This window comes from Numenius arquata, chromosome 3 (genome assembly GCF_964106895.1).
Source record: "Numenius arquata chromosome 3, bNumArq3.hap1.1, whole genome shotgun sequence".
Classification (NCBI taxonomy): Eukaryota; Metazoa; Chordata; class Aves; order Charadriiformes; family Scolopacidae; genus Numenius; species Numenius arquata.
In genome coordinates, this window is record NC_133578.1 from 69,155,378 (window position 1) to 69,182,664 (window position 27,287).

The following is a 27,287-nucleotide window of genomic DNA, read 5'->3' on the forward strand; positions in this document are numbered from 1 at the left end:
CACTCCTCAAGCTGTTTTGCATTTGGTTAAGTGTTGCTACTTTGCTTCTGAGGACATGACATTAAAGGCATTTTGCAGAATTCATCAAGAAATCTATTATGTGGTTGAGAGCGATGTTTTCCTATATTCAGGTTAAGACTTTTAACTGCCAAAACCCCATATATCTCCGTAAAGTATTCTGTTTCTGCCCACAAAATTTCACCGGTATTTATTTTTACTAGACCTTTCAGATGTGGAGTTCTTGGATGATTCCTCTACAGAGAGTTTGTTGCTTAGTGGTGATGAATACAATCAGGATTTTGATTCAACTAACTTTGAAGAGTCTCAGGATGAAGATGATGCTCTCAATGAAATTGTTAGATGCATTTGTGAACTGGATGAAGAAAATGGCTTTATGATTCAGGTAAAGAAATTTGAGGGGCAATGTGTTTTTCCATGTGAATTTCTTGTTTGTGAAGGTGCCCTTTTGATGTGCTGGAGACGACTTTGTGTTTAGAGCTGTAAATAGAAATGAACAATAACACAATATTTGTGTTCTGCACTTGGCTTGACTCTGTTCCATATGTGCAGAGCTATTACTCTAGGATGGGGTTTCTGTAATAAATCGATATGTAGAACAGGTTGAAAGGAAACGTAATCTTTTTCTTTATAACCAGTTGATAAATTTAGGATAAAACATCCTTTCCCACACACAAATCATTGCTTCTGTCCACAGACCATCCCAATTAAACCACCCCCTCCGGTTTGGCCCTTGTGCTTTGCAGTACCAATTGTAGAAGCCACTTTGCTCACTGTAAATGTACCTCAGCTGGATCCAAGATCTCTGCTACACAGATGTTAATATTTTCACTGTGATGTGTGTGTGATGTGCCTCCTTCATCTTTAGAATTGCAGTTCTCAAGCTACAAGTTGCTCGCTGGTTTTAGAAACTGCTAAGAATTTAAATCTTACTTGGTGCAGAAAAAAGGGAAGAAGAATATACAGTGTCTGCATATCATTCAGGTGCTGATGGATTGTAACTGCTGCTTGTTTATTTGTACTCCGATGAGGGGAGCATTTCCCATCTAGTAATGAACAATTGTCTCAAAAGTCTTTGTATCAAGGAATTAATAATATAGCGATTAGATCAGATGCAAACAATAGTGAGGAAAAACTCAGTTGTCAGTAACTTTAAAAAAGCCATGAACTTCTTGTGTTTCTTTTCCCTGCACTTAAAAATAGTTTTGTATTCAACTGTTGATGTGGTGCAGTTTCTGTTGAAAATGCAGAGCCTTTTTAGTTGAGATTTGAAGGAAGGCGAGTTTGACTGTCCTGTGTTAATGGCCTTTGGAAAAATGGTCTTTTGGAAAATGACAGAGCTGAAAGTGAAGGATACAAAGACTGTCCCTGGGAACACGTTACTGAAATGCTGTGCTGTGTTGGAGGAACTAAACAGGAGTTCAGCTGTGGTAATAATGTGGAAAAACAGACTGGTGTGGAAATCTTCGGAGAGAGGAGAGGAAATTGTAGCCATAGCAGTGTGACAAGAGGAAAGGTGACTTTAGTGTTTTGAATAGGTTGATGCTCAAAAGCATTGTCAAAGCAAAGAGGAGAGATTTTCAGTGGTCAAAAAGCAGATATTTAGAACACAGGCAAAAAGGGAAATGTATTTTTAAGTGGTAGTTTCCTGCTCATTTCTCAAGTCCAATGACAGCATGGTTTTTCCTCTTCATGCCTTGTCTCACTGAGAGCAACCAGTTTGCTGTTTCTAGACCCTCATGTCTTACCACTTCTATTTTGCTCTCCTATTTTCGTGTTTCTCCTCTTTCATTTTCTCTTCATTTTCTTTTTCTTTTAGATTTTCCATTGGTGCGATATTAAAAGCACATCTTTCTAGCGCACTGGAGAGATGCTTTGTAAATATAAATAATTAAACTGAAGAGTTTTCTACTTTTCACTGTTATGCTGTAATGTATTACATCTTTCTACTTTACTGTAATATTATACTCCTGTCTTATGTTTCACTACTAAATATTGAGGTGCTAAGATACTGAATGTTGTAATAAAATATTATTAAATATTACATCTTCAAATTCTTTTTTTTTTTCCAGTCTGGAATTTGTGGTTGAGGTAACTTTCAGAACTAGAGCTATTTTCTTAGCTTTATGTCTTTGCCTACCCAAACACAAATTGTCCATCTAAAATTATCTTACTCAAACCAGATATTTAAGTTAAACTGCTGTTCTCTGCATTTTGACCATACAAGAAATAGCTTCTGATTTTTGAATCTACTTATCTCAGTTTTAGTTTTTGCTCTTCTTTTTTTTTTTTTTTTTCCCTGACGTCAGTGTGAAGAGTGCTTGTGTTGGCAGCACAGTGTGTGCATGGGGCTGCTGGAGGACAGCATTCCAGAGCAGTACATCTGTTACATCTGCAGAGATCCACCAGGTACGGATAAAGCACCTTTATCTGCAACTGTCTGCTTTGGATTTTTAAGCAGAGATGTTGTGCATTGCTTAAACTGTTAAAGCTTTGTCTGTATTGTGTTATCTGTTATACTGCTTTGGGGTGAGTGCTTCTAGGTTTGGCTCTGAGCAGAAACTTACTTTCCTGTTAGTAACACCTTGTTCAGCTACGCTAAATCTTATCCATGATCTTAATTCCTATTGCTTTAGTTGTTGAAACTAAACCCCAAAACCTTAGCACCTTTTCATGTCATTGTGGTTTGAAAAGTCTTTCTAAACGAATCATTCTTGTTCAGTGACCTGTTTTGCCTCTACTTGGTATCATATCTGTTCATTTTAAATATTTTTTAGAGAAAAAGGACTCGTTACCACAGTACACTCAAATATGCTGTGGATGTCATTTCATATCAATTGCAATTTTATAATGTTTGCATTGGTCCAGGATTGTGTAAATAAAGGTGTGGAACTGAGTATGTAAAATATGAAAAATACTTATTTTATGGTAAATGAAAGTACAAACACAGCACATCTTGAGTTTAGGATTGTTAGGATAAGTTTGAAATTATAAGAATCAGGAAAAGTATATTTACTTTTAAACTGAATTATTTTGATTAGGAAAATGTTGGTTTAAAAATTATTCTGTCCACAGACCTATTTTTCTTAGCAGTTATTTGGAGAAAAACTATACGTTTTGGAAGAAATATTTTAGTATTTTTCCTGACAATTTATACCAACTCATATACATGTCTTCTGGTGAAATATCCAACAGTCCAGCTGTTTCAAAAGGGAAATGAGACTACATCCCAAATTTACTTTCATTCTGAGTTCAAAAAAGGAAATCTGAAAACTGTTTGCAGAGGTATAAAACAGCACAGTTTTTATTAGTCATTTTTGAGAAGAAAATTTAGGAAACTAGAGGTGGGACAGGTGTGACTTTTTCCTGTTGCCCCAATCTGAATCTAAATGGATGGTATACAGTCTTGTTTGATAGTTCTCTGTGATATATTCTTTGAGCAGTCAAACTTTTTCTTATTAAAACCAACTAATTTGTCTTGTGTCTTTCCCTGCACTGTACTAGGTACTTCATTATCCCCTGCTATGCAGAGACTGTGTCCCTAATTTTTATCTTCTCTCCCTTCCTAACCATTACTTCTTTTCTTTCTGTGTCAGGAGAAAAAGGTCATTCACAATGTCAGTATTTTAAAGTGTATTGGGATAATGGGCAGAAAGGAGATAGACAGGGTATTCTCCTGAAAGGTATGAAGGGCTTCCATCAACCCGTTCTTTGTTCTGTATATGATGATAGTCTGATATGAAACTGAGTCTAAGATATTGCGGTCTTGGCCAGTCTGTTTGTCTGGGTTCCACGTTGTAAACAATTATAATGGAATAATTAGCATTATACATTTCTAGTTTTGTTTTTCGGGGGTTGGTTTTTTGCTTATTTTATAAATAGTTATTGAGTTACTGTAGAAGCATTAGCTAAATATTCATTCATGCCTGTTGTATTAAGACTGTAGATGTTGCCATAGCATGGGAGACCTAAGGCCATATCCTGTCTAGTAATATACAGTAAAAGGCACCTCAAAGGAGGGCGCGAGAGCTCTGCTGTCAGATAGCTTCATGAAAAATAGACATTTCCAAGTTTTCTCCTGACTTCTAAAAAATAGATATTCAGTATTGAAGCAAAATATTTGTCTTTTAGAAAAAAACTAGGTGGTTTGGATATGTTCATATAAAGTCTACTCTCTAACTTTCTCTTGGTAACTTATGTTGTTTCATTATTTTTTTTAAAGATGCAGTAGTTAAATAAAATGCCAATTTAAACTTTTTTTTTTCTTTGCAGTTAGATTGGTAATAGCACTGTTCTTAATATCCTGTACTTTGATCATAAAGGTGATTAGCTTTTCATTTCAAATGCCATTTAGAGAGGTCTTGAGATTTCAGGTTTATTTTTGTGTTCATAGTTGTTAAGAGTTTCCTCTTAATCTATGAAAACCATTTTTCAAAATATCAATAGCAAGATCTCGAACCGTCCTTTCATGGTTGTTAGGAGACATTTAGGAAAATACAGCATATAACTATAGCACTCTAGTTTTAAATAGAGTTCTGCTCTGGCTTTAGGTGGCCCTCAATTTGTTTATTGCTTACCCCAGGTCAGAGGTGGAGTGCCAAATATCTTTATGATAAGGAGTGGCTAAACAGTGGACACATGTGTGGATTATCATTTTTGAAAGAAAACTACTCTCATCTTAATGCCAAAAAGATTGTGTCAACACATCACCTACTGGCAGATGTATATGGTGTAACTGAAATACTGCATGGACTGCAGCTGAAGATTGGGATATTAAAGTAAGTATCAGTCCAGGGTTTATTCTCCATCTTTGTATATTTAGGTAGCACAGACTGCCATTGTTCCATATGTATAAACTTCTTTCTTGTATAATAGTTTAATTCAAATGCAGGATGTAGAGTACACTCAACTCCAGTGGGAGTTAAGTGTTCAGCACCTGAGTGGATCTGGTTTATTGGGATTATTGGTGATTTATTGGTTTTTTAATAGTCAGTTTTGTGTTAAAGAGTTGTTCTGGATTTATCTTAAATTGATCAGTGTTTTAGGAGTAGTTATGTATTTGATAACGGTGCTTATCAATAGCTATGATCTAGCAGCAGTGGTTGCTTAGTAGTTCCATGCTGTAAGTGGTATTCTCTATAACTTGCTTTTTTTTCCTCTCCTTTGTTGCAGAAATAAGCACCACCCAGACCTTCACCTCTGGGCTTATTCAGGGATGCGAAAAGAACAAGAACAAATAACTGTTGGGGTAGAGAAAAAATTAGTGACTTTGCCAGATGCTGTTAATCCAACTGAAAGGACGTGTCACAGTCAAAACCACAAAGAGCAGCCCAGTATACCCCAGAAGATGGAAGAAACATACATCACAAGTGAGCACAGTTACCAAAAACCACAGAGTTTTGGTCACGACTGCAAAGCAATCACTGACCTTATGAGCTCAGATGATGAAGATACAAGTAGTTTTGAGGAAGATCAGGAATTTCACACTGAGAATAAAAACTGTTTACAATATTCTTTTAAAGATGATGGCATGAATGAGCAGGTAAGTATCATTCTTCATCTGGGAAGTTTCTTAGTTGGAAAAATATGTTCAGTCTGATAAAACTCACCGCATTCAAGTATTTAAGAGTGTTTGTTGTTGTAAGTCAACATATTCTATCAAATAAGTCAGCAGAAATCACTAGAAGCAAAGTTGGATCATTGCAGTAGTTTCAGGTGAAGTATACCTATTCCAGCTGCTAAATGAAATGCAAAGTATGGTTAAAATATTGCCTGTCCTAAAACTCTTTCTGCTCAATCCAATGTTTTGGGGCAAAAACCAATCCTATGCTTGAAATGCAGGGTCTCGAAACAGAATTTACATATCTTTTGCAAGGTGAGGAAAATGGGACAAGTTTTCTGATTTCTCTCAATTCTGTTTTCTGTATGTGGTTTTTTTCTTGCTGTTGTTGTTTGTTAAACTGAGATTTGTAATAGTGTTTATTATTGTACCGTATTCTTCTTTTAATAGCAACACTACCTAGAATTCTGTCCACTAGTAATGATTTACTGACCAACTAATTGCAGCTCGTGCAACTTCGAGTCTTTTATATTACATATTTCTTCTAATTAAATGTTTCACAGGGTATTAGTCAGGATTATATTTGGCTATTTAAACATCTCTTTCTCATTTTTGCGTTAATGGTCTGAATCCATCACTTTGTGGAAAAGGTCTGAAACTTGTTAGTCTGGTTTTAGTGAAGAATTCTTTCTGAGCAAAAAACAAAGTGAAACAAACCTTTCTGTTTTCTACAACACCAACTGTGTGAGAATAAATGGCCCAACTCATCCCCCTTTTGAAGTACACTTTCTGGTGTGGAAGAAATGAGTAAGATATGTCTTTTTTTTTCTTTTAATTTTAGTTTTAAATGTGACATGTAAGCTATATAGTCTGAATGGAAAGTTTTGGCTCATTCTAGTTAGAAATAACTGTTTGTATGTTAAGTCGCATGATTATATTCAGTTTGTATAGCAAGGAGACAGACATGCAGCAGTGCGAAATACACTTTCCTTCCAACAGCAGCTTAAATTGTCATTGTAAATAGTATAAATACATTTAGAATTAAAAGAAAATATATGTAAGCAGTGAAACAAAACTACCTTTTCCTTCAGAGGTGTGCATATATCTAAAAAGCCAGGTGCTCTCTGTTTTAAAATAGGAAGAGATCTGTCTGGGGCAACACCAGCACCATAGTTCACCTTGTCAATAGCCTTGATATCTGAAATAAGGCTTTCTGTCTAGACTTAATGCATATCAAAAAGCTCTCCTTGGTTTCTTCATGAACCTGTTAGTACTTACCTTAAAACCATGATGATGTTGACATAGAAGTGCCATTTTTACATGAACTGGCTTCTCTGTAAGGTGCCGCCTTCACCTCTCCTTGCCAAAGTTCTGGTTAGGGCTTTACAGTCTCCCTTCTTGCATCCCACAGATCCTTGAGTATTCTGGGTTTCTGTACTGTTTTTTCTTGTCCTAATCTGCAGTTCTGATAAATACCTTCTTTTCTCTCAGTGTTCAGATTGACTTTTATCAAGACCCTTTTTGGACTATGCATTGTCTTTAAAATTGTATTTAGTTTCCTTGTTCTTGCTTCTGAAAGCAAAAGCCTCCGCGACCTGAACCTCCCATTTATTTCTTCTTCATGAGCTGGATCCTGTGCTCTGCTTCTCTTAACTACCTCTGCTACTTCTCCCTGATTGCCTACATTGATCTCTTCACTTAAAGGAGGACCTGTTTGATCTTGAGGCGTTTTTTTCCAAAGAGCGTTTAGTAGCCATTTGAATAAATACAGAACATCATTAAAAATTTAAAAAAAAATAATTTTTTGATGTTATGTAGATGTTAAGTTACTTAGCTTTAAGTTTTTCTCTAACTTACTGCAGCGGGCATCTAAAAGACTCACCCAACGGATGATCTTGGTTCTAGAATTATGGACTTGGATCCTTATACAGCAAGGAAAAAAATGTCATTCTTCTCTCATGGTTTTAGAGAAGGTCTGAAAATTATAAGAAATAGGGCATTTTTTATTTACATTGAATGTGTCCTTTATAAAGATTAATAGTTTGAATAGTGAAAACCCTGGAGACAAACTTAATGTCTTGAGAGATGAAAGATTTTATCTGAAAGGTTTGAGAGTTTAGAGGCTTTTCGGGCTTTCAAAATCTATCTTTGGTAAATAACTTTAACTCCTTTAATGAATATTGTGAATATTAACAATATTTGTCCTCCAGGACTCACTCATAAAGCTGCCAGTAGGTTGGTCCAAGTTTGATTTGTTTTCTAATTGATTTTAAGTCTTAACGCAAAAAAAGAAGAGCAACTGCTTATTTTTAGAAGTAACTTAAAATCCATCAGTCCCAATTGTCGTCTTCTCCTCTCTTCTCACTGTTCCAATTCTTGACTGGAGAAAGAAATACTTGAAGAAAAAAATGGTGTTGTCTGTTATTATGTGACGTGGAAAAAAATTAGCTGAACACTTTAATTCACTTTTCTGATAATATGGTGAAATTCACTCCTTGCTCTGGCATTTGCTGTGAACTGACACTATGTGAGCACACGTACCCAGTATTTTAGTCCCTAAAGCAGAATCATCAGTAGTGAAAGCACTTCATCAGCTGTGAAGTCATAGTGGATATAAAAATAGAAACTGTGAATCATGCTAATTAATGAAAATCCTGAACACTTTTAACTCATTAAATCTGGTATACTTCGTTTGGTTATTTCCATTAGCTGAAATGTCAAATACAGAAAGATGAAGAACTTGTGTATTATCTCGGACTTGATATGAAGATATTAATTATTTCAAAGAAGCCAGTCTTCCTCAGATATTGTGTTTGCAAAACTCTGCACGTTACTGCCCTCGTTAACTGTCCCCAAATGTGTTCAATTCTATCCCAGACTCGTGCTTGCAAGTTACACAGGACCGTAGCGATGGTAGGAAGAGAAATCCTTTGTCTTAATCAGCGAATAGAATGGCCAGTTTATTTGTGCAAAACAATTGCTTTTGACATCTTGGGTATTGCTGCATTTTAGGGAGTTTTCCTTCATTCTCTGGCTAAAGTTGAAACAAACCTTAAGGTTTTGCACACTTTTGGTGGCAGTAGGCTGATGGAGTTCAGCACTGTCACGATTTGTATAAAAAGGGCACAGAAAAGCAGTCTGGCTTAGTGCATTAAAGTGCTTGCGCTGGTAATTTTACCTGCTCATTCCTATGGAATTTGCATTTTGCTTGGTTTAGTTTATTGATGTGTCACGGTACATGGCTCTTTGAGTATGCTTTTGGTCAAGTAGACAGAAGTACAATTCTAAAATGTCATAATTTGTCATGTGACTCATGTTGAAATCAACACCAGAAGTTAAAACAAAACAACCCTCTTAAATGGCAATTTTTTTCTTTCTGTTGCTCCTATGAAGAAGAATTCTGCTGAAGGAAACACTGTGTTTGTTTGTAATGAAAGAAAAGGCTCAGAAGACCAGGTGGACACACATCTTCAATGGCAGCTAAATCTCCTTACCCATATAGAGAATGTACAGAACGAAGTCACCAGCAGAATGGACCTGATTGAAAAAGAAGTTGATGGTAACTGCATTGCCAGATACTTGTTAATATACCTGTAACAGCATCTTCCATAACCACTGTGTTGAAGGTGATCTGAGGCACTGAGGATGGATTTTTAAGAATTCTATTCAAATTTGGGTACCCAATATTATAACCAGAGCTTATATCCTTCATCCCCCCCACCCCCTTCCACAAGTTTTGAATGCCCAATAAAGTAGCTTAAGCACTCAGGACCCCTGAAAATGTAGCTCAAGTTTGTGATATTAGGCAGACTTCAGAAAGCTTAGATAACTTGTCTCATCTTTGTCCAGATATGGTTCATAAAGTTGATGGATTTTTCTACACCTGGAGTGGTTTTGGCCTGATTGTTCTAATACTTGACAATATTTAGGGGAAAAAAAAAAAGTGTTCATTCTGCCTTCAACTTTGGTTTGCCCTCTATTAGTAAGTAACTGGTTTCAGGAAGACAGATCAGGCTTCATGAGAAAACTTGAATCAGATTATAGTGTAGGAGTAAATCTTGCAGCACGTAAGTTTACTTGCCAGTCATAGAAATAAAGAATGAGGGGAGCTTGTAGTCTAGTCATAGGAGTCCTTAATGATCTTTTGACAAATGAAGTTGTCTTATTCCCAACTGCAGTTTTACTTTCAATATTCCTGCTTGTACTAGACAGTATTTCTAGCCTAACGGGGTTGACCTTCTCCCTTCTCTGTCTCTACAAGCATAGAAATTCCTTGACAAAGATGGGAAAAACATTCTGTAATCTGGACCTTGTAACAGGAGGCTGCTAAAGTTCCAGAAGCAAGCTTTGCATTTAAGGAGTGTGTTTTCTCTTGCAGAATTGTCATAGTTAGAAGGCCATGAACTGAAGTTTCTTTTATGTGTGTAGATTGTAAATTGATAGCCAGGGATATATTTAGTGAAGCACTGGAACAGGTTGCCCAGGGAAGTTGTGGATGCCCCATCCCTGGAAGTGTTTAAGGCCAGGCTGGATGGGGCTTTGAGCAACCTGCTCTAGTGGGAGGTGTCCCTGCCCATGGCAGGGGGGTTGGAACTGGATGATATTCAAGGTCCCTTCCAGCTCTAACCATTCCACGATTCTATGATATAACTTGCTCTGAGGTACCTTTTTATAGTAACAACTAAATCTGAAGATATGTTTGGATTGTTTGAGTGAAACACAGAATTAATTGGTGTTTCCCTAATAAACATTTCTTGTGTTAAATAAAAACCACAGCCTCGGTATATTTTTCCTTCTCATAAAAGACAGAGAATAAGAAAGAAAAGTTTAATTTTTATGAAAACTGCTTCTCGAAGACTGATTCTAATCAACTTCTTCCTTTTCCTTCTGTAGTTTTAGAAAGCTGGCTTGATTTCACTGGAGAACTGGAACCACCAGATCCTCTGGCAAGATTGCCTCAGCTCAAGCGACGTATCAAACAGCTCTTAATTGACATGGGGAAAGTACAGCAAATAGCAACGCTTTGCTCTGTATGACAAAAGGAAGAATAAAGAAATAAAAATAGGTTCTTCACAGTGAATTTTCTTACTAGCCACAAGACTGACAGGAAGACAGCGAAGAGCTGAGCGTTTTTCTGGTTCTTTGCTGATCACATTTATAGCCTGAAGCTTTGGAGAGAGAGGAGAGGAAATCTAGAGTAAGAAATCTGTTATATTGAAAATCTGAGTATTCAGTGTCCAAGTTTCAAAATGTAATATATTGCATACTGAGAAATGTTGATATGATTTTAATATGATAAACAAGAAAATCCCCTTAAAATCCCCCCAAAGTTGAACAAACAAAACACTCTGTGAAGAACAATGCTAATATTTTGAAACTTTTGCTAAAAAATTCCAAATTCAAAGAATTCAGCTGACTAAAAATTCTTGGGAACTGCTTTTTTAATGAATTCCTCTTGGCTTGCTAGTGAAAGATAGACACAGAGAGATCTGTATCCTCTCTATAAGGAAAGTTTTTAGATTATTTCCTTCTCTCATGAATGTTCAGGAAAATGAACATACTAGCTTTGATTTTTTTTGAAAGAAATTACTTATCATGGTCTCCTTTTTAAAGTATTTTTTTAAATAGAAATCCTTATTACAGCACCCTTAGACTCCTTTAAAACGTAAGTGGCAAATAGTGGTCAGATGTGCCAAATAATATTTAAACCACTGGGATGAGAGTTTGATTCAATGACTTACATGAAGGTTTTTTCCAAAGTCCTACTCGGTGCCAGCAATCCATCCAAAATTGTATCTAGTTTATATTTTTTTATGTTCTATTCCAGTATTCGGGATTCAAGGTATCATTTTTGTCCTGGGTAGCTCTGTTCTGGTGTTGGCCCTCTGAAACTTTACCATCCTCAGCTGGGATGAGGAATGACAAGAGCAGCAAAACTGTCTGTGGCTGTGAACATTCTAAACCACTAGAATAAATTTCACAAGATAACGTTATCCAAGATGTTTTTATAAAAAAATCTTTCAGCTTCGGTGAATGAAACGTCATGAAACCAAAGGCAACCTACGTGCTCTCTTAGCTCTTGCTGGATTTTGAGCCCAGGACTTTCCCTGTGCTTATAAGTTGCCACTGTACCCAGTGCTACATACGTATTTGTATGTGTATGTATATGTGTATAGATACACATGTACATATATACATACTATATACATTTATATCTACACATGTCTAGTTTTATTACAATAGACTATAAGAACTGGTGGTTAACATGAAATGTTACCTTTTAACAAGCAGTTTCTAAAATTGAAAATAATGTATGTACAGGTTTTGAAATTTGTAAAATATGACTGTTAAAAGGAGGCTATTTAACTGATGACATTAAGATACTTGAACATTTTATGCCTCACGTCTGTTTATCAGTTCTAGTTATCTGTATAAATGCATTTTAGAACAGATAGACAGTAAACTTGAATTTACCTTTTGATAAGAGTACAAGCCACTGTACATTCAAAAATTATTTAAATTTGCAAACACACTGTTCTATATGTAAGGTACTGTATGTAAAACTGTTTATTAAAACTATTCTGCATACTCTCCATTTTCCACTTTTCTTCCTGATCTACGTACAAATGTAAAAAAAGAAGTGATTGTTATAATGTACAGACCATCAAATATCAAAATATCTTGGAATGCCTTTTGAGGATGCATAAAATTGAAAAACGTGCCAAAGATGGATCATGTGGGAAAGACTTTGCAACCAGTGCATTGAACTTCCGTGGGAAAAGCATTTATGGGAAAGAAAGCAGCGTGGCTGGCTCATTGCTAAAATAAACCTGCCGTGACACCCCCCCTCCGTCTGTCATGTCCTGAAGTGAGGTATCGCCCGCGATGTCCAAAGCAAAATGTAAATCCCTCTTACAGAGTGGTTGCTATTTAAATTAAAGTCTTGCCACTTCAAGCTTATAGGAGACGCAACAGAGCTGTATGGTAATGCGGAGGTTAATTGTGGAATCATGATTGGCAACTTCATAATGCAGAATGAACACAAGAGCCGAGGAGTTGTTGACGTTTTTATAGCAACTGTTAATAAATAAAATACTCTGTGTTATATAGTTGGACGCTTAAATAACTGCTTCAAACTATGAATAGTTGAGTGACCTACTTGCTTTGGGATATGTGAGACTTTTTCTATATTATTCACTTGCTGCGTAGCCTGGAATGTGGTACTGTGTGTACAGTGTCAGAGACGTGTAAACCCGGGTGAGTTGCTTTGAAACAAAGTGGAGCGTATGTATATAACTTACACAGCATACACTGCAGCAATATTACGCAATGTGCGTGCATGCCTGTGATGTAATATAACTGCCAATGTTACTGAGGGTGGAGGTGGACCGAGAGACTCCAGGTAGGAGGATGGATTTCATTCTTAGTGCAGAGACAGAGGAATAGTATCCTGAAAAGGAAACCATAAGATCAAGGTTAAAGTTGCTCTTGTAGCTTTGACTTGTCCTCCGTTTGTGCGTGTAACGGTCTCTCAATTTACACGAGTATGTACTTTTATCTCTCAGGATCTGGCCTTATTCAGGATGGACTCTGCTTACAAAAACAAAATAATCTGTTCAGTATTTTTTTAATCTTCCTTTCTTGTGTAGTAGTGTATTATGAAAATTCCTGTAAGCGTTCCTATCTTGTAAGAAATGCAATCCCCGTGTCCTTACGGACAGTGCTGTGATACGTTGCCTATTGCTTGAACGCTTCACAAACCTGCCTGAGTTGGGTTTTGCAAATGTTGGTGTTAGTCTGTAAGACGTGAATGTTAGTTTTGGCCCCAGTTTCTCAAGTATTCAAAGGTTTGGGATGCTGTTGAAGTTTGTTGGGTTGTTTTTTTTCTTAAACACTTAAAAGTCAAGTGCTGTAAGAATGCAAAATGTTTTGCACAGAGTGTAACCTACAGCTGATTGCTTTGCTTGTGTGTCAGTCAAACCCCGCGTGAGCTGGCTCCTACCGGATCTGGTTTCTTCTACTTGGCCTTACCGAGAGGATCTCTTTCCTGTAGGCATCACTTTCCATCTGTCTTCCTCCTTCCTCTCTAAATAAGCCAGGGACCTGCACAGCGTCTGTTTGCAACATCATTTGTTGGGGTGTGCATTGCAATTGCTTGTGCTTTATGGTGGAGGAGGCAGACCCTCTCTGAGGGAAGAAATAGAATCATAGAATGGTTCCAGTTAGAAGGGACCTTAAAGATGATTGAGTTCCAATCCCCTGCCGTGGACAGGGACACCTCCCACTAGACCAGGTTGCTCAAAAAATAGCAAATAATATATGGTGGTGTAAAGACTGGGTTTGATACACATGCACAGAAAGGTAAAGATTTTAAATTAGCAGTCTTCTTTTAACTTTATATATAGTAATAAAAGGGAAATGTCATTGTACAGAAGTCCCTTGTGATTTCACAGGACTAAATGACAAACCTGTAGAGCCTTTAAATGCCCAGCTTTTTGTCTGAGGGTTGGGTTGTTTTTTTCATGGAGGTATCGGGGTGATTCATTTCAAAGCCTTCTCCTTCCTGTGACCGTACTGTAGGCATCTACGTCAGGAATTCCACGTTTTTAGTTGCAGTGATGGCAGTAGGACATCAGTGTTGAAGTTATAAACAAAACATAGTCTTGGTGACACGAGCAGGTATCGCATGATGGGGATGCCCATGTTTTAGTTGCAAAATGGAGGTACCTCAGGTCATAGGGCAGGGAATGGGATGGAAGGTGCTTCCTCCTAACCCTGTTCTTGGGTAGCTGTAGGTTTAGTAGTGCCTGTATTTTGGGTATTCTGGCCCTAGATGCATAGATTTTCGTTTAGCTATAGAGTAATTTCCAGTGGTGGAAGGCCATTTTCCTCTTAAAAATACTCAGAAGAAGATGGGTTGCAATTTTCTGATAGATTTCACATATTTGCTGGGTGACAAAGAACTGAAACTGTTCTTCCATGGGTGCAGTCCTCTTGTATGGCTGACATCCACCTGTCTCTTAATTTTGCCTCTAAGCTTCTACATGTGCTTCTCATCTGTTCTGCGGCTACCATCACTTTCTCCTTTTGTTCTTCATCTGCACTCTGTCTTCTTCTGTGATGCCTGGAGGGTTTTACTCCTCTGTCCCTGTGCCTGGTTCTTTGGCTGCTGCGGGAAGCAGCTGTAGGGAAAGGTCTCCTGCCTTGTGTCCTGTGAGCTGTGTACGATTGGATGGCGTGTACCATGATGAAAATCTTTAAATATTTCTTGCTGCCTTCCTTTAGTAAGCCTCTTCTGGTGTTGTGCAAATGATCTCCCTCTGCTCCCCTCTGCCTTCTGACTTAACTGGACATGAGTGAATATCAGAGCAAAACCCCTCTGGCACTGCTGGGCTCCAGTGCTCCTGGCCAAACCAAAGGCTGGGATGTGAAGGAGTTGCTTGAATGTCACAGTAAAATTATAAAAGTATTTTGATGCTTGCAAACCTGAATATTTTTCCTTTTAATTTGAAGGGAAACTACGACTATTTTTTCTTCTCTGAAGCTTTAAAAAACACAAAAGTGATCCTGAACTGAACTGGAGCTTGATGTAAAAATCAACAACGAAAACTGGGGGTGGGAAGCCCTCTGCAAACAGGAGATTGGTGACAAGAAGTGTTTGGTGAGACTGTCCTGACTGCCTTGCCCTGTTAGCAGTCACACGGAGGTGCTGATGAGTACGGGGGGTGCAGGTGATGATGCCATTCGTTTGCAAACGGGACCCACCTTTGGCATGTCGGTTTAGAACACTGGAAGGGCAGATTTTCTCTCTGCTGCTTTGAAATGTTACAGTACATGCACCTTAATTTTGGAGTGCTTATTAAGGTCAGAGGCTTAATCACTTTCAAAATGTCCATTGGTAGTCTCACATTTAATTAGCTTTTTTCTGTTGTCCTGAGTCCGTGTGGCTTTAGGTGATCATTTTACAGAGGATGTTTGAAATACTTCAGTAATGGTTTTCATTATACTATGTTATGTCCTGGGTGTGGGGGGTCTGTCTTTAGCAATAAGTATTATACACTATGTGTATATCTGTTTATATATGGAAAACAATTATGGAGCATGTAATGATGGTGAAAATACACTGCCCGGGGAGCGGATTGTGCGTTTGGCAGCTCTTCTGCACCAGCCAGAACAACTCAAAAAACTGGATATTGCACGGAGAAAATGAACTGGAGTGAAAAATACCATTTGGGAGTGAATTTCCCTTTCCATACGCACTGGGCCTGTGTGGGAGAAGAATATGAGCCAGCTTTATTCTATGGATTGATTAACTAAAGCTCGTTCAATTGCTGTTGACTTCAAATAAACTTCCCCTTCTTTCAAACTGGCCCGAGCCACCTCCCTTCGGCTGTAGCCACCTGCGTCAGTGTATTGTCACTAAACACTCTGAGAGAGGCAGCAATGCACTACTATTAAATCTTCTATGAGAGAAGCAAAATACTTTATTCTGTGATTTGTTGGGGGTTTTTTTTGTTTTTTTTTTTTTTTTGTTTGTTTTTTTTTTTTTATAATAGCAATAATGTTGACTGCATTCGAATACTTCCAATAAAGGTCTGTTGAGATTGTTACGTGCCTGGGCTCCCCTTCAGTGGACTTCTCTTTTGGCCAGCTGGCGAGTGCTTGTTTATGTTCTAAAGCATTGGGGAATCCTCAGTTGCATTTTTAGCCTGTAGCAAATAAGTTATATGCGGTCATTGATACTCATTTATTTGTACACATTGCGAAGCTTTAGGGAATCTTCAGTTGTATTTTAGCCTGTAGGCAAATTATGCAGTCAGTAAATTACATACAGAATGACTTGTTGTGTGGCACAGTAATTAGAATATTTTTTTTCTGTTGCTGAACTGCTTTGGTGTTCAACCGTTTCAGGGTTTGCAACGCACTCAGTTCTTGAAAGATGTCCTGGTTTTGCCCAAACCATGACAAAAGATGTCTTTCAACACCACGCTCACAGTGATGGCATCTCTTCTTCTGGGCAGGTGCATCTGCCTCCTAAGGGTTTTGTGCCTTTGTACAATGTCATTACAAAATAACTTCAGTTTGCTTTTAGTGATTTCTTATATTTTATATTGCCTATAAACTGTTGTTCAGGACACTATGGTAGTAGGAAAGAAATAAGCAAAGGATGCCAAGAAAGTTTCTGTCCTAAATGTCCTGTGGAACAGGGCGCAAATGGGAAGTGGCAGAGGAGTGAAATCAGACAGAATCTAAACAGGTGACTAACACAGAGAAATTTTCCTGTTGGTCACAGATAACTTTTTTTTTTTTTTTTTTAATCTTCAACATGCAAGGAGTTTCAAAATTTTAATTCTGAAGCAGATTTTTTAATCGTTATTGAAGGTACAGTCTCAAAGCAGTCTCTCAAATTTAAGATACGAGGCCAAATTCAGATTTTGGAGTAATACACTGAAAGGCTTTTTCTAATTAGCAGAACTTGTTAAAGAAGAGGTTTCCTGAGTCAGACCAAGCATCTACCCAGTTCAGTGTCTTATCTGCAGCAGAAATACAACGTCAGCACCTGTAGAAACAAACTGGCTATCGAAGATGTTTACAAATTGGTCTTTCCCTTTTGTGTCTTTCATTTTGGGTAAACTGAGATTTTCCTTTACCCAAATCTTTATGAAAACCATCAGTTTTATCAGTCACTGACAGATCTGTGCTCTGTGAGTTTAATCTGTCTTTTTTTTCATTCATTTCCCTCCACCACACCAGGTGCTGTGCTGAATTCCACAGCTTTGTTGTGTGGCAGAAGGAGCGCTGTTTTGTCCTTGAACTTGCTTTCTCACTCCATTGGCTGTACGCTCTCGCCTTCGGTGCAGAGAAGGTTAAATATTGCATTACCAAAAAGACCAAAAGTGGTTTTGTCCTACCAGCACCAGAAGTTTGGCACCTTGCTGCTGTCCTTGTGTGACTGCCGCTGCCTTCTCTCACTGCCTTACCTTGCTTTTGTCAAACCTTGAGTCCATTTGGTGTGTAAATCCACCCATCCATCGCCCCGCTGCAGGCTGCGGAACCCACTCGGGGTTTCAACACAATCTGCATCCCACTTCTCCTAAGAATAAAATAGACGCTTTCTTTCCTTGCATCGCTGTGGTGCTATTAGATAGAGGAAGCCTGTTACCTCCAATGGATAAGTAAGAAAAAGGCCGTTTTTCCTGTCCTAGAAATGGTTCATTTCTGCAGGGACAAAGGCAAATTCAAATGTTCTTACATGGGCTACTTTAGGTTCTTTTGTCACCAATGGCAATTTACCAGCTGGTAAATTATAATACAAAAAAAAAAAAAAATTGAGAAGTCCTGTGCCCAGTTTTCTGATCTAGCCAAGTTACTTCCCCATCTGAAGAACGTGTCACGTATGAAGTGACTGAAACTTGTATTATCTGGTGGGGCTATGCTTTTTTTCCTTGTCATCTTTTAATTTTGCATCACATGAGGACTTTTTAAAACTTAACCAGAAATGACAAGTGCTTCACAAGGTCTTGTTATTGTTATCTGTGCCAACATCAGCTGAAGAAGATCGAGACAAAGGTCTCATGCTTGGAAGAAATGTACCAAATGTAAAACATAGTTCTCCTTTATCTGTAAGTGTAATAAGTTGCTAACAAATGGTGTGAGTCTATGTTTTTACACAGTTTTCTTAAAATGTGGGAGAGGATTGTTCAATATTGGTGATTTATTTAACACAGAAAAGCAGGTTAAGTGAAAATAAATGAACTAATTGATATGGGCGTAATTTGACAATGTATCGCATTCTTAAAATTTTTGCTTCCAATTTTCTGCCCGATTCAGGATGCTCCCTTAAGTTCGTTTCTTGAAATAAGGTTGACTTCTCAGGCTCAAGTTTTATTTGGGTGAGAGCAGCTTTTCTGTGGGTATATATATTTCTGTATTCATACAGAGGAATCATTTACCCTTCAGCTTTTGAATATGTGAAATTTGCAGTGGCACAAACCATCTTTTCCGCTATGAAAGCGGATGCAGAACTGGAACAATGGATAAATGCTCTGCTTCTCGCTTGAGCTTTGCGATTTCAGTGTTTCATCACACTGACGTTTTTCTTTCCCCAACAATTATACTCTGGATTGAGTAGCTTTTTGCCAGGGTGTACAAAAAACCAAACCCTCATTTCCAGCACTAGAGCAATGATTTTGAAGACATGTTAGTTTTAAGGCCATATTGACCTCAGGGACCTTTTCTGCTTGCTCCTTTTCTCCCCTCTATCGGTGAGCTATTTTAAGATATTCTTCTGTGTTTTCTCAGGTGCTAAAAATAGAGGTTAATTCAATTGTCCTTACACTGAAAGTCAGTCAGTGAGGCTTTTCTTAATTTGATTTTGACCAGCCATAGATGACAAGTGCCTTCTTTTCTGTGAAGAATCTGGATTGCGCATATTGCTCTGTAAACTACTTTTTTCTTTTTTTTTTTTAAATCCACAGGCTGTTGCATCCCATTGAACTTGCACGTACCAAGATGCTCATCTTGGTTTGACGCACATCTAGAAGTGGTTTAAGTGATGCCGGTTGCCAAAACTCACTCTCTCACTTTGTTTTTTAAGAGACTTTTAAGAGTTGGCAGTTCTTCCCATAGTTCAGAGGTTGTTTTCTGAGTGTTTCTGAAGGAAATAAAAGTAATCTTGGGAGTCAACATTAAGTAGATATTGCAGATTTGTGCTTCCTTCTATTAGTGATAGCCCTTTGGTACCTCCTTGGTTTCCCGTCTGCCTCGCTCTTTTATCAGCTCCTAATGACCTGTAGTAGCAAAGAATAGAGGAGGAAAGTGAATGGCTACACTAATGAGCCTGCTTCTCTTCCCATTTGCTGTACAAGGAACCTGCATGACAATTTTTTTACTAACTTTAGAAAAGTGCACTAAATCAGCATCACACTCACACTCAGGTAGTTTTTCTGTGGCTCAGAAACATCGTTCTGCCCCTGGGGAGCCCGTGACTCTGGGCTGCCCCTCGTTGCTCTCCTGTAACTGCCCCACTGCACTGGGGGTCAGACACAAACCTGAGACTCCTGAAGTGTACTTGAGTCAGAAATATATGTCATGGTCAAGCTTTTCATTTCTCCTGACTCAGCCACTCTACTGCTAATGCTGGCTGTTCTCTCTTTACTCCGATTCCTTTGCTCTGCCTGTACCCCCACAAATGCTGTGCTAATCCAGAAATTAATTTTCTTTCTGTGCCTGCTTAATCAGGGCTGTTACAGGATTTTTATTCTTTATGCCTCTGAAGGTTGCCTTCTTTTGGTCTGTCCTCTATGCTGGACACGTTCTTCATCTTTTCCCAGCTTGATCTTTCTGCAGACGATTGACTTTCCTCAAGTCCAGAGTAGGTTGCTTGAAAGACAAATCCAAATATAATCCCACTAATTTTAAAAAGGCTGACCATGCTAAAGCAAGACTGTACTGGTGTTTGAGATCACATTTACCATATATATCAAAGACTGTGGCAGTCTGCAGCCTAGACAGGAGGATGCTTGAATCACTGTTAGCAGAGTCTTGGTCTGTAGGAGAGTAGAGTTGTTTCTAGACTGCCTGGTACCTATGAATCACAAACAAGAGTGCTGCTGTCACTTTTTCCTGAAATCAGCCTGAGCCTTGCCTCAAATATGTGTCCTTTGTTATTATTTAGCTAATTTTTCTGGGCCCATTTGTCCAACGAGCTTTGCACAAATGAGGGTGCGTTCTCGTAATTCCTGGAGCAAGTAAATGCTAACAGACAGTTGTAGGAGGTGGACAAGTAAGAAATCATACTCTGGAACCAAGGAAATAATATTCCTGATATGTGTTAAGTTGAGGATCTCACATGTAATTAGTACAAAAAAGCTGGATTTAACACACTTAGTGGTTATACTGATCTTACACCTGGAGGGTGAAGCCCAGGAAGAGGAGCTGCTTCCCATCAGGAACTCGTCTGTATAAACGTGCATGGTACAAGTGGGAGTAAAAGAAAAAGGTCAGACGCAATTGACTCTGACCCTCAATTCCCTTCACAGTCAGTGGAGCTGCGTCCATCCTGTTTTTCACTTCATAAACAACCACATTATTAATTGTATTTACTCCTGGTGCTGCAGAGCTCGGAGGCTTAACTCTTGCCTGTCCCCTCAGTGGGATGGGCTCTCTAGAGACACAAAAATGTATATTTCTGACACAGAGCACAAAGTCTGGTTGCACCACAGTGCAGGTGAGAGCCGGAGTTTGGCCGGGGTCATGTCAATATGCTCAATTTGCATGGTGATTTAACGAAGTCCCCCCTTGTGCCTGCTGCCTCTTGTTCTCCTCTTTGACGAGTGGGCTCAGCCGTGTTCCCTGGAGCGGGGACAAGGACCGGCTGAGGGGAACCACTGCGGCTGTTCCAGGTGAATAGACCTCTTGTGGTTTTCTGAGAAGCATCGTATGCGTCACTAGCCCAATTTCATGGCCAGTCTACTGATGCATAAGTGACCCCATCCCTGCGACGGTTGCTATAAAAAGGCAGGTGAAGGCTACCTGGGGTGTGCAGGGCTGCCGCGCTGGCAAAAGGGGATGGACCTCTCCCATCGCAAGATGGGCTCCATCCCGTTTTGTACCTTTCTTTGCTGCTTTATTAGCATAGCAGCAGGCAATATATTCGGTAAGTGCACTTCTGCTTTTCCTTTGCTTCTGTCCGGTAGTCACTGTGCTCTTTGTGCTCTGTGTATTATTCTGAGAAAGTATATAATGGTCTTAAATCTCACACATTGCAAACTTAGCTAGTTACTGTGTGCTGTGGAGAGTGACCTTGGGCTCCAGGTTAAACACTAAGCTATAATGATCTTTGAAAGGTCAGGGTTATCTGAGTTCAGTGCACCTGGATTTTGGGTAGAAAACCAGTTTTCTGGAAGAAGGGGCTGGGCTAGAGAAAGAGGTTGGCTAAGAAAAGGTGATGCTGCAGGGATGCGAAGACCCTGAGATTATACCTTCTACTTGTATGTGCCATCATCTTGTTTACGCTTGAACTTTAACTTAAGATACTGGACAGTCTGAGGGCCAGCCCCAGTTCTCTGGTCTGAGTTTGACAGTCCTGCACCACAAGCATTTGAATCGCCTATTAATCTCTTAACTCAGATGTCTTAGTAGACTCTAGTACCATACAAAGGGATCTCCACACAACTCAGAGCAACGAGCTCAGAGTCACGTTTGAGACGAAAATGGTGAGGTTTGCCTACATGTGGATGTCTATAGGTGAGCTAACCTAAAATCCCCTTACAGTCTCGTGAAAATTTTCACATGGGCTTAAGGGGACACAGTAAAAACTCACAGAAACAGAAGTGATTCAGAGATCCTAGGTGCACAGAAACCATCTGTGGTTAAAGAAATCCCTGAGCTGCACGTTATCGGACGCTGAAAAGTATTCAGAATACCTATGGTGTATTTGCACTACTATGTGTGGTCACACTCAGACCAAATACTGAGTTTGGTCAAATACTGAATACCAAATACTGAAATTTTGGTCTAAATTGCTGTAGCTATGGTTTTGTTTGCTGTATTTTTATAGAACTAATCAATAGAATAAAGAGCAGGACATTCATCTTATATTGACAGAGAAAGTGTCAGATTGATTATCTGTTCTGTACAAAAGAACTTACTAAATATCATCATTCTCCTAAAACAGTATCCAAATGTGGTTTTGAATGCACTAAGAACTGAAGAGTCAACTGTTTTCTTGCTTAGGTGCCTTCAGTAGTTGGTCACTTGCCCTGCTAAAAAATGAGAAGTCCTAATATGAATTAGTCAGTTGCTGACTGCTGGTCATATATTCCTTTTACGTCTTTCATAAGTTTATGAATAAATGCCTTTCCTTTTGGTAGAATAGTGAGGGACTTAGCTTCAGTAAAGATTAAATACTCATAAAGCATGTGGGTGGTTATGGCAAAGGGCTGTTTTGTGGTGATAGCCACAATTAACTGAGTTCGTAGACTACCTCAGGTACCTGAAAATGTCAGCTATACCGGTACAAAATGGAGCTGAAGCTAATTAAATACAGGCCTGGGAAATGGGTTAATGAGCATCTCTGTCATGTGCTGACCCTGCATCTGGCAGCCCAGAGAGTTTGTTCAGTACCTCCCTGTGGTGTCCCACGCGGAAATGCAGGCAAGGAACAATGGGGAAACAGCCCATGAACCTGGGTCTTTACCACGCAGTGTTGGGACTAACAGGGTTTTGAGAAGAACAGGCTTGTGGTGAAACCACCCTTATGTGTTTGCCTTCTTGCTGCTTTCAGAGTACCAGACAGATTCCCAACCGTTACGTCCATGTGAACTTCAGAGGGAGAAGGCTTTTTCAGGAGGAGAAACCTACATTCCTCAGTGCTCAGAAGATGGCCAGTTCAGGTAACTCATCGCTGCTATTATTCTGCTGTTGTATGACATGTCCTTTCATTACTAATGGAACCTTTGGCTTCAGTTTTGAAGAGCTTCCATATCTGTAGACTGGAGGGCGAGGGGTGCAGGAGACTGAAGGGACTTCATTGAGCCATGTTCCAGATCCAGCCTCTCTGAATGAATTCCATGTTGCTGGATCCAGCCTATCTAATAATAATAGGCTAATGTTGGCAGAATTATTTGCATGTTAAATCCTTGGTACAGAATACCACTGCTGTCTTCCTACGCGCGCTTATGGACTCATGGTCTGCGATCAGCGTGCCAGCTGGCACAGCTGAGCCAAGTTGACTTCGAGAAGTTATCCGTCCACCCTGCTGTAAGTGGCACAGTTGGATTTCCTTCTAAAGGCAGTAAAGGAACTAAAGCACATGGAGAACAGTGTTTTAGAAAGCACGTTTGAAGATGCAAGAAGTTAATGAATTAAAGCTGAGGCTGTGGGGAGTACAAATTGTAATGTTCTCTACTATTACCTTAATGTTGGTGGAGGACCTAGAGCGTGCTAGATTTCACTTTAAAAATGTCTCAAAATGTATGGAAATTCTCAAATTCTGAGTATCAGTATTTGTGCAGACTGCTCGCTTCCTGAATGACTTCAAGTCACTTATCTGCAATTCCCGAAGATTTCAGAGAATTACTAGAATTATGAGCTCCCATCAGGTAGATTTAGAAACACAGCCCTTTCTGATTCCATTATTTGCGGTGTTGAAGTATTTGAACTTGTTTGGCGTGCTTTATGTTTTGGTTTATATCCCATACTGACTGAGGACTCTGTCACTAACAAAGTAAAATATGTTACTTGTGATCCCCTGCAGGACAGTTCAGTGCAGCAGGAATGGTCTTTCCTGTTGGTGTGTGGATGAGAATGGCATCGAGGTACCTGGCAGCAAACAGGATGGATATCCCATATCTTGTAAGTGACAAGTTTCTGGTTTCATTCAGATTGAATGAAGAGCCATTTAAATCTGATTTCGAACTGCTGAAATCAAGAATTGGTTAGCCCCAGATTTTGGTGTAATTTGCTGTGTCTTTCTCGTGGAAGTTCTGGAGTTTCTTCAGAGCTGATCATGGAAACCTGCTGCACCTGGATGATCTGTATTCATGAAAGTCACAGTAATGTGAATCATGAATGAAAAATCTTTTGAGTTGGAGGTCTTCAGCCCATCTGTGGCAGGTTTCTGTATACCAATTTTCATGACCTCAAGTCCATCAATGTCCTCATGCCAATGAGTGGCAGAATCAGAACTTGCAGCTCCGAGAACTCGGATGTTGCCTGAATAAATGATTCAGTGCCCCAAAAATACCTTCCTCTAACAGTGCGCCTCTTTGGTACTACAGGCTTATCCTTTTGCCAGTTGCAAAAGCAGAGGATCTTGGTCAGTCGCTACATCAACAGCAGCAGCATCTCCTACATCCCTCAGTGCCTGGATTCAGGGGAATTCGATGTGGTGCAGTGTGACACGGAGCTGGGTCAGTGCTGGTGCGTTGATCCAGAAGGAATGGAGATTTATGGCACCAGGCAGAGAGGAAAGCCAACACGGTGTAAGTAATATAAACTACTCAAGTAATAGAACTACTCAGCTCTTTGTGGGAAGTTAAAACACCAGTGAACATTACCTTTTTTTCCCCATCAGGTCCAGGCAACTGTGAGATCCGAGACCGTCGTGTTCTTCATGGGTTTGGGGAGAAAAGCCCACCGCAGTGCTCAGCAGATGGAGAGTTTCTGCCTGTCCAGTGCAAGTTTGTCAACACTACAGACATGATGTTTTTTGATCTCATTCATAGTTACAACAGGTAAGAGCGTAGGCTTCTGAAACAGGGAGGCAATCCTGTATACATCTTCAAGTCAGTGTCTTACTGCATTTTTTTTTTTCTCCACATGAAGTCCTCCTTCTGTGACCCCACATGATGTTATTTTCTGTTAGTCAATGGACCAAGTAAAAAATTTTTTCTTCTGAATTAAATTTTATCATTTAGAAAAAGCCTGATATTCCATCCCTGCAGTCCAATCAGTGTGTCCTCACACAGCAGTGGATACCACATTGTGATCTATATTTGGAAAAGTAGCCAGGGCTGCCTTTCAGACAGACACACAGCAGCAGACGAGATAAACGTGGAAGGAAGAGAGGAATGCAAATGTACGTATGAGGTAGGAAAGATGATTCCATGTACGAGATAAAAACAGATGGACAGAAGGACAAGTGGCAACACGCAAAGAGCAAGTTCCACATGACGGTGGGAAACTCTCCTCCATTTAGGCAGTGCAGGGCTGCTTACACAGGTGAACCAGCAAGTGGTGAACGGGTGTGCTGACATACAACTGGCTTTGGGTGGTTGGAGTGGGTTGGGGGAGACACCAAAATGCTGGATCAAATCCTTGTCTGTGGGAGCAAGAAGCTGTTGTTCTGTGGAAGAGCTGGGAATTAAAGCTCAGGTGGAAAAATAAGGGATGGACAAAGGGAACCACAGGGAGAGGGATTCATTTTGGTGCAGATGTTCAGACACTCCACAGGGACCTTTTGGTCTCTTGCAAAGTGCCGTTGTCTCCGCATCTCAGCCAACACATTTCTCCGGTGGAGGGCAGTGGAATAAATGCAATGTCTCATTATGACTTGGCTTTGTAGTAGCAAAGGCATTTTATTGTAAATGTGATTTTTGCTATTTTGGGGGGGGTCTTTTTTAATTTAAGCAAAACTGAAAGGCAGGCCCAAATGCACAGCACAAATTTATCAGAGCTTCAGGGAGGTTATTTTGGCAAGCACAAAATAATCTGGCTGTTTCGTTTCTTGGCCTGTGGAGTGTGGAAATTCTAAAACAGCAATTTCAGAGGAGAAAGCAATGCTTTAACATATTTTTTTCTCCCCTTGGGAGATTTGTCTATAAATGCCTGTGAGATTGGGCTTTTCTTGTGTCCGTGTCATGTAATTAATCACAGCAGGATTGTTTCACTCCCAGCTGTCTACCTTTCTAATTGTGGCATTGACTTAACTCGTTACCATCATATCTGAGTATCTCAGGTCATTAATGTATTTATTTTCACAGTATTTCTGCCTGAAATGTCATTATCCTGTTCCATTCGAAGGTGGCTGGAGTTGAAGGGATGAGTTCCATAGCAAAGGACTATAGCAGAACAGGGAGTTCGACCCATATTTTATGTTCATGTGGAACACGTGGAGCAACTTTCTTTGGTTCCACAGACCGATTTTTGAAATCTAGAGTTGTCGAACTAACTCTCTTTCCAAATTGTTTACACCTTTATAAATATTCCAGAATAGACCAATATGTTAGAAAAAAATAAACGTAGAAATTCAGTGACTTAGAGCTAAGGTTTTCCCAAGAGGAAAACTTTTGGAAAGAAAGAGGATCCCACATTTCCTGCCTCACCTCAGTGACTTGGCTGCTGTTACTTCTTTTATACAGACTGTGCCTGGGTCCTGCTTGGATGAGCAGCCATGTAGAAGACCCTGTAACAAACTGGGGAGAAAGATCAAAAAATAAAAAGTCATGGAGGATCCCTTTACTTTCTTGCTATAATTTTCATCAGACTGAAGACCTTATGCCAGTGTCTTTATTCCAGCTCACTGGAGGTTCTGTCCTATTATATGTTATTTCATTGGCAATGGAAATGATTGTGACCCTATGAAAAAACATGATTTAGATTTCTCCCTGTGTTTCTGAGTAGTCAATGAGAAAGGCAGCTGTAACTTGAGCTGCATATAGAAGCACAGAAGGGGTTACTTGCAAACCTGCTTCTGAAGATCAGTAATGAGTTATCTTTGCTGGAAGCCAAGAGCAAAGACTCACAGTTGGAAGAAAAGGTCAACAACCTCACATTTATTTATTTTCCCATATTTTTGAGTGCAAGCATTTTTGTTGAAACACGTGGATGCACTATAAATTTATCTGTAACTGAAATGTAGTCATCTTTGCTTCAGCCATTGTTTTGGACTGGCCCTGATAGATGAGGTAGTCTGTGCTGTCACAACTCATCTCGAGGGCTGTGATTAAAAAGAGGCTGAGAAAAGAAAAGAAGCGGTAGGAAGTGAGTTTTCCAAGTAAGGTGAGCAAACTTCTGTCCTCTTGTTTGGGCAGGCCTAATTTATATCCATTTGTACTTTTTTTTGTTCCAAGTTGAGAGTACAGCTAAATATAGCCAGAATGACAGGATATGACTACACATCTGCCCCATATAAAAGTAGTATAATTATGCATGTGACTTCTTAATGTTGAGGATGAAAGAAAGCAGCATGCAGAATTTTTTTGTT

General features: G+C 39.3%; 2 protein-coding genes across 2 annotated transcripts in view; both read left to right on the forward strand.

Moving 5' to 3' along the window:
• Positions 1–10,614, forward strand: part of PHF20L1 (PHD finger protein 20 like 1) — a 52,931-nt gene extending 42,317 nt beyond the window's left edge. Inside the window, exons 17-22 of the mRNA XM_074145329.1 lie at positions 222–403; positions 2,328–2,427; positions 4,601–4,796; positions 5,191–5,560; positions 8,975–9,137; positions 10,472–10,614. Of these exons, the coding sequence (XP_074001430.1) occupies positions 222–403; positions 2,328–2,427; positions 4,601–4,796; positions 5,191–5,560; positions 8,975–9,137; positions 10,472–10,614 (1,154 nt within the window). The remainder of the gene's footprint in view (positions 1–221; positions 404–2,327; positions 2,428–4,600; positions 4,797–5,190; positions 5,561–8,974; positions 9,138–10,471) is intronic.
• Positions 10,615–21,148: 10,534 nt separating this feature from the next.
• Positions 21,149–27,287, forward strand: part of TG (thyroglobulin) — a 155,906-nt gene continuing 149,767 nt past the window's right edge. Inside the window, exons 1-5 of the mRNA XM_074144697.1 lie at positions 21,149–21,236; positions 22,866–22,974; positions 23,838–23,935; positions 24,361–24,564; positions 24,657–24,816. Coding sequence (XP_074000798.1) covers positions 21,149–21,236; positions 22,866–22,974; positions 23,838–23,935; positions 24,361–24,564; positions 24,657–24,816 — 659 coding nt within the window. The remainder of the gene's footprint in view (positions 21,237–22,865; positions 22,975–23,837; positions 23,936–24,360; positions 24,565–24,656; positions 24,817–27,287) is intronic.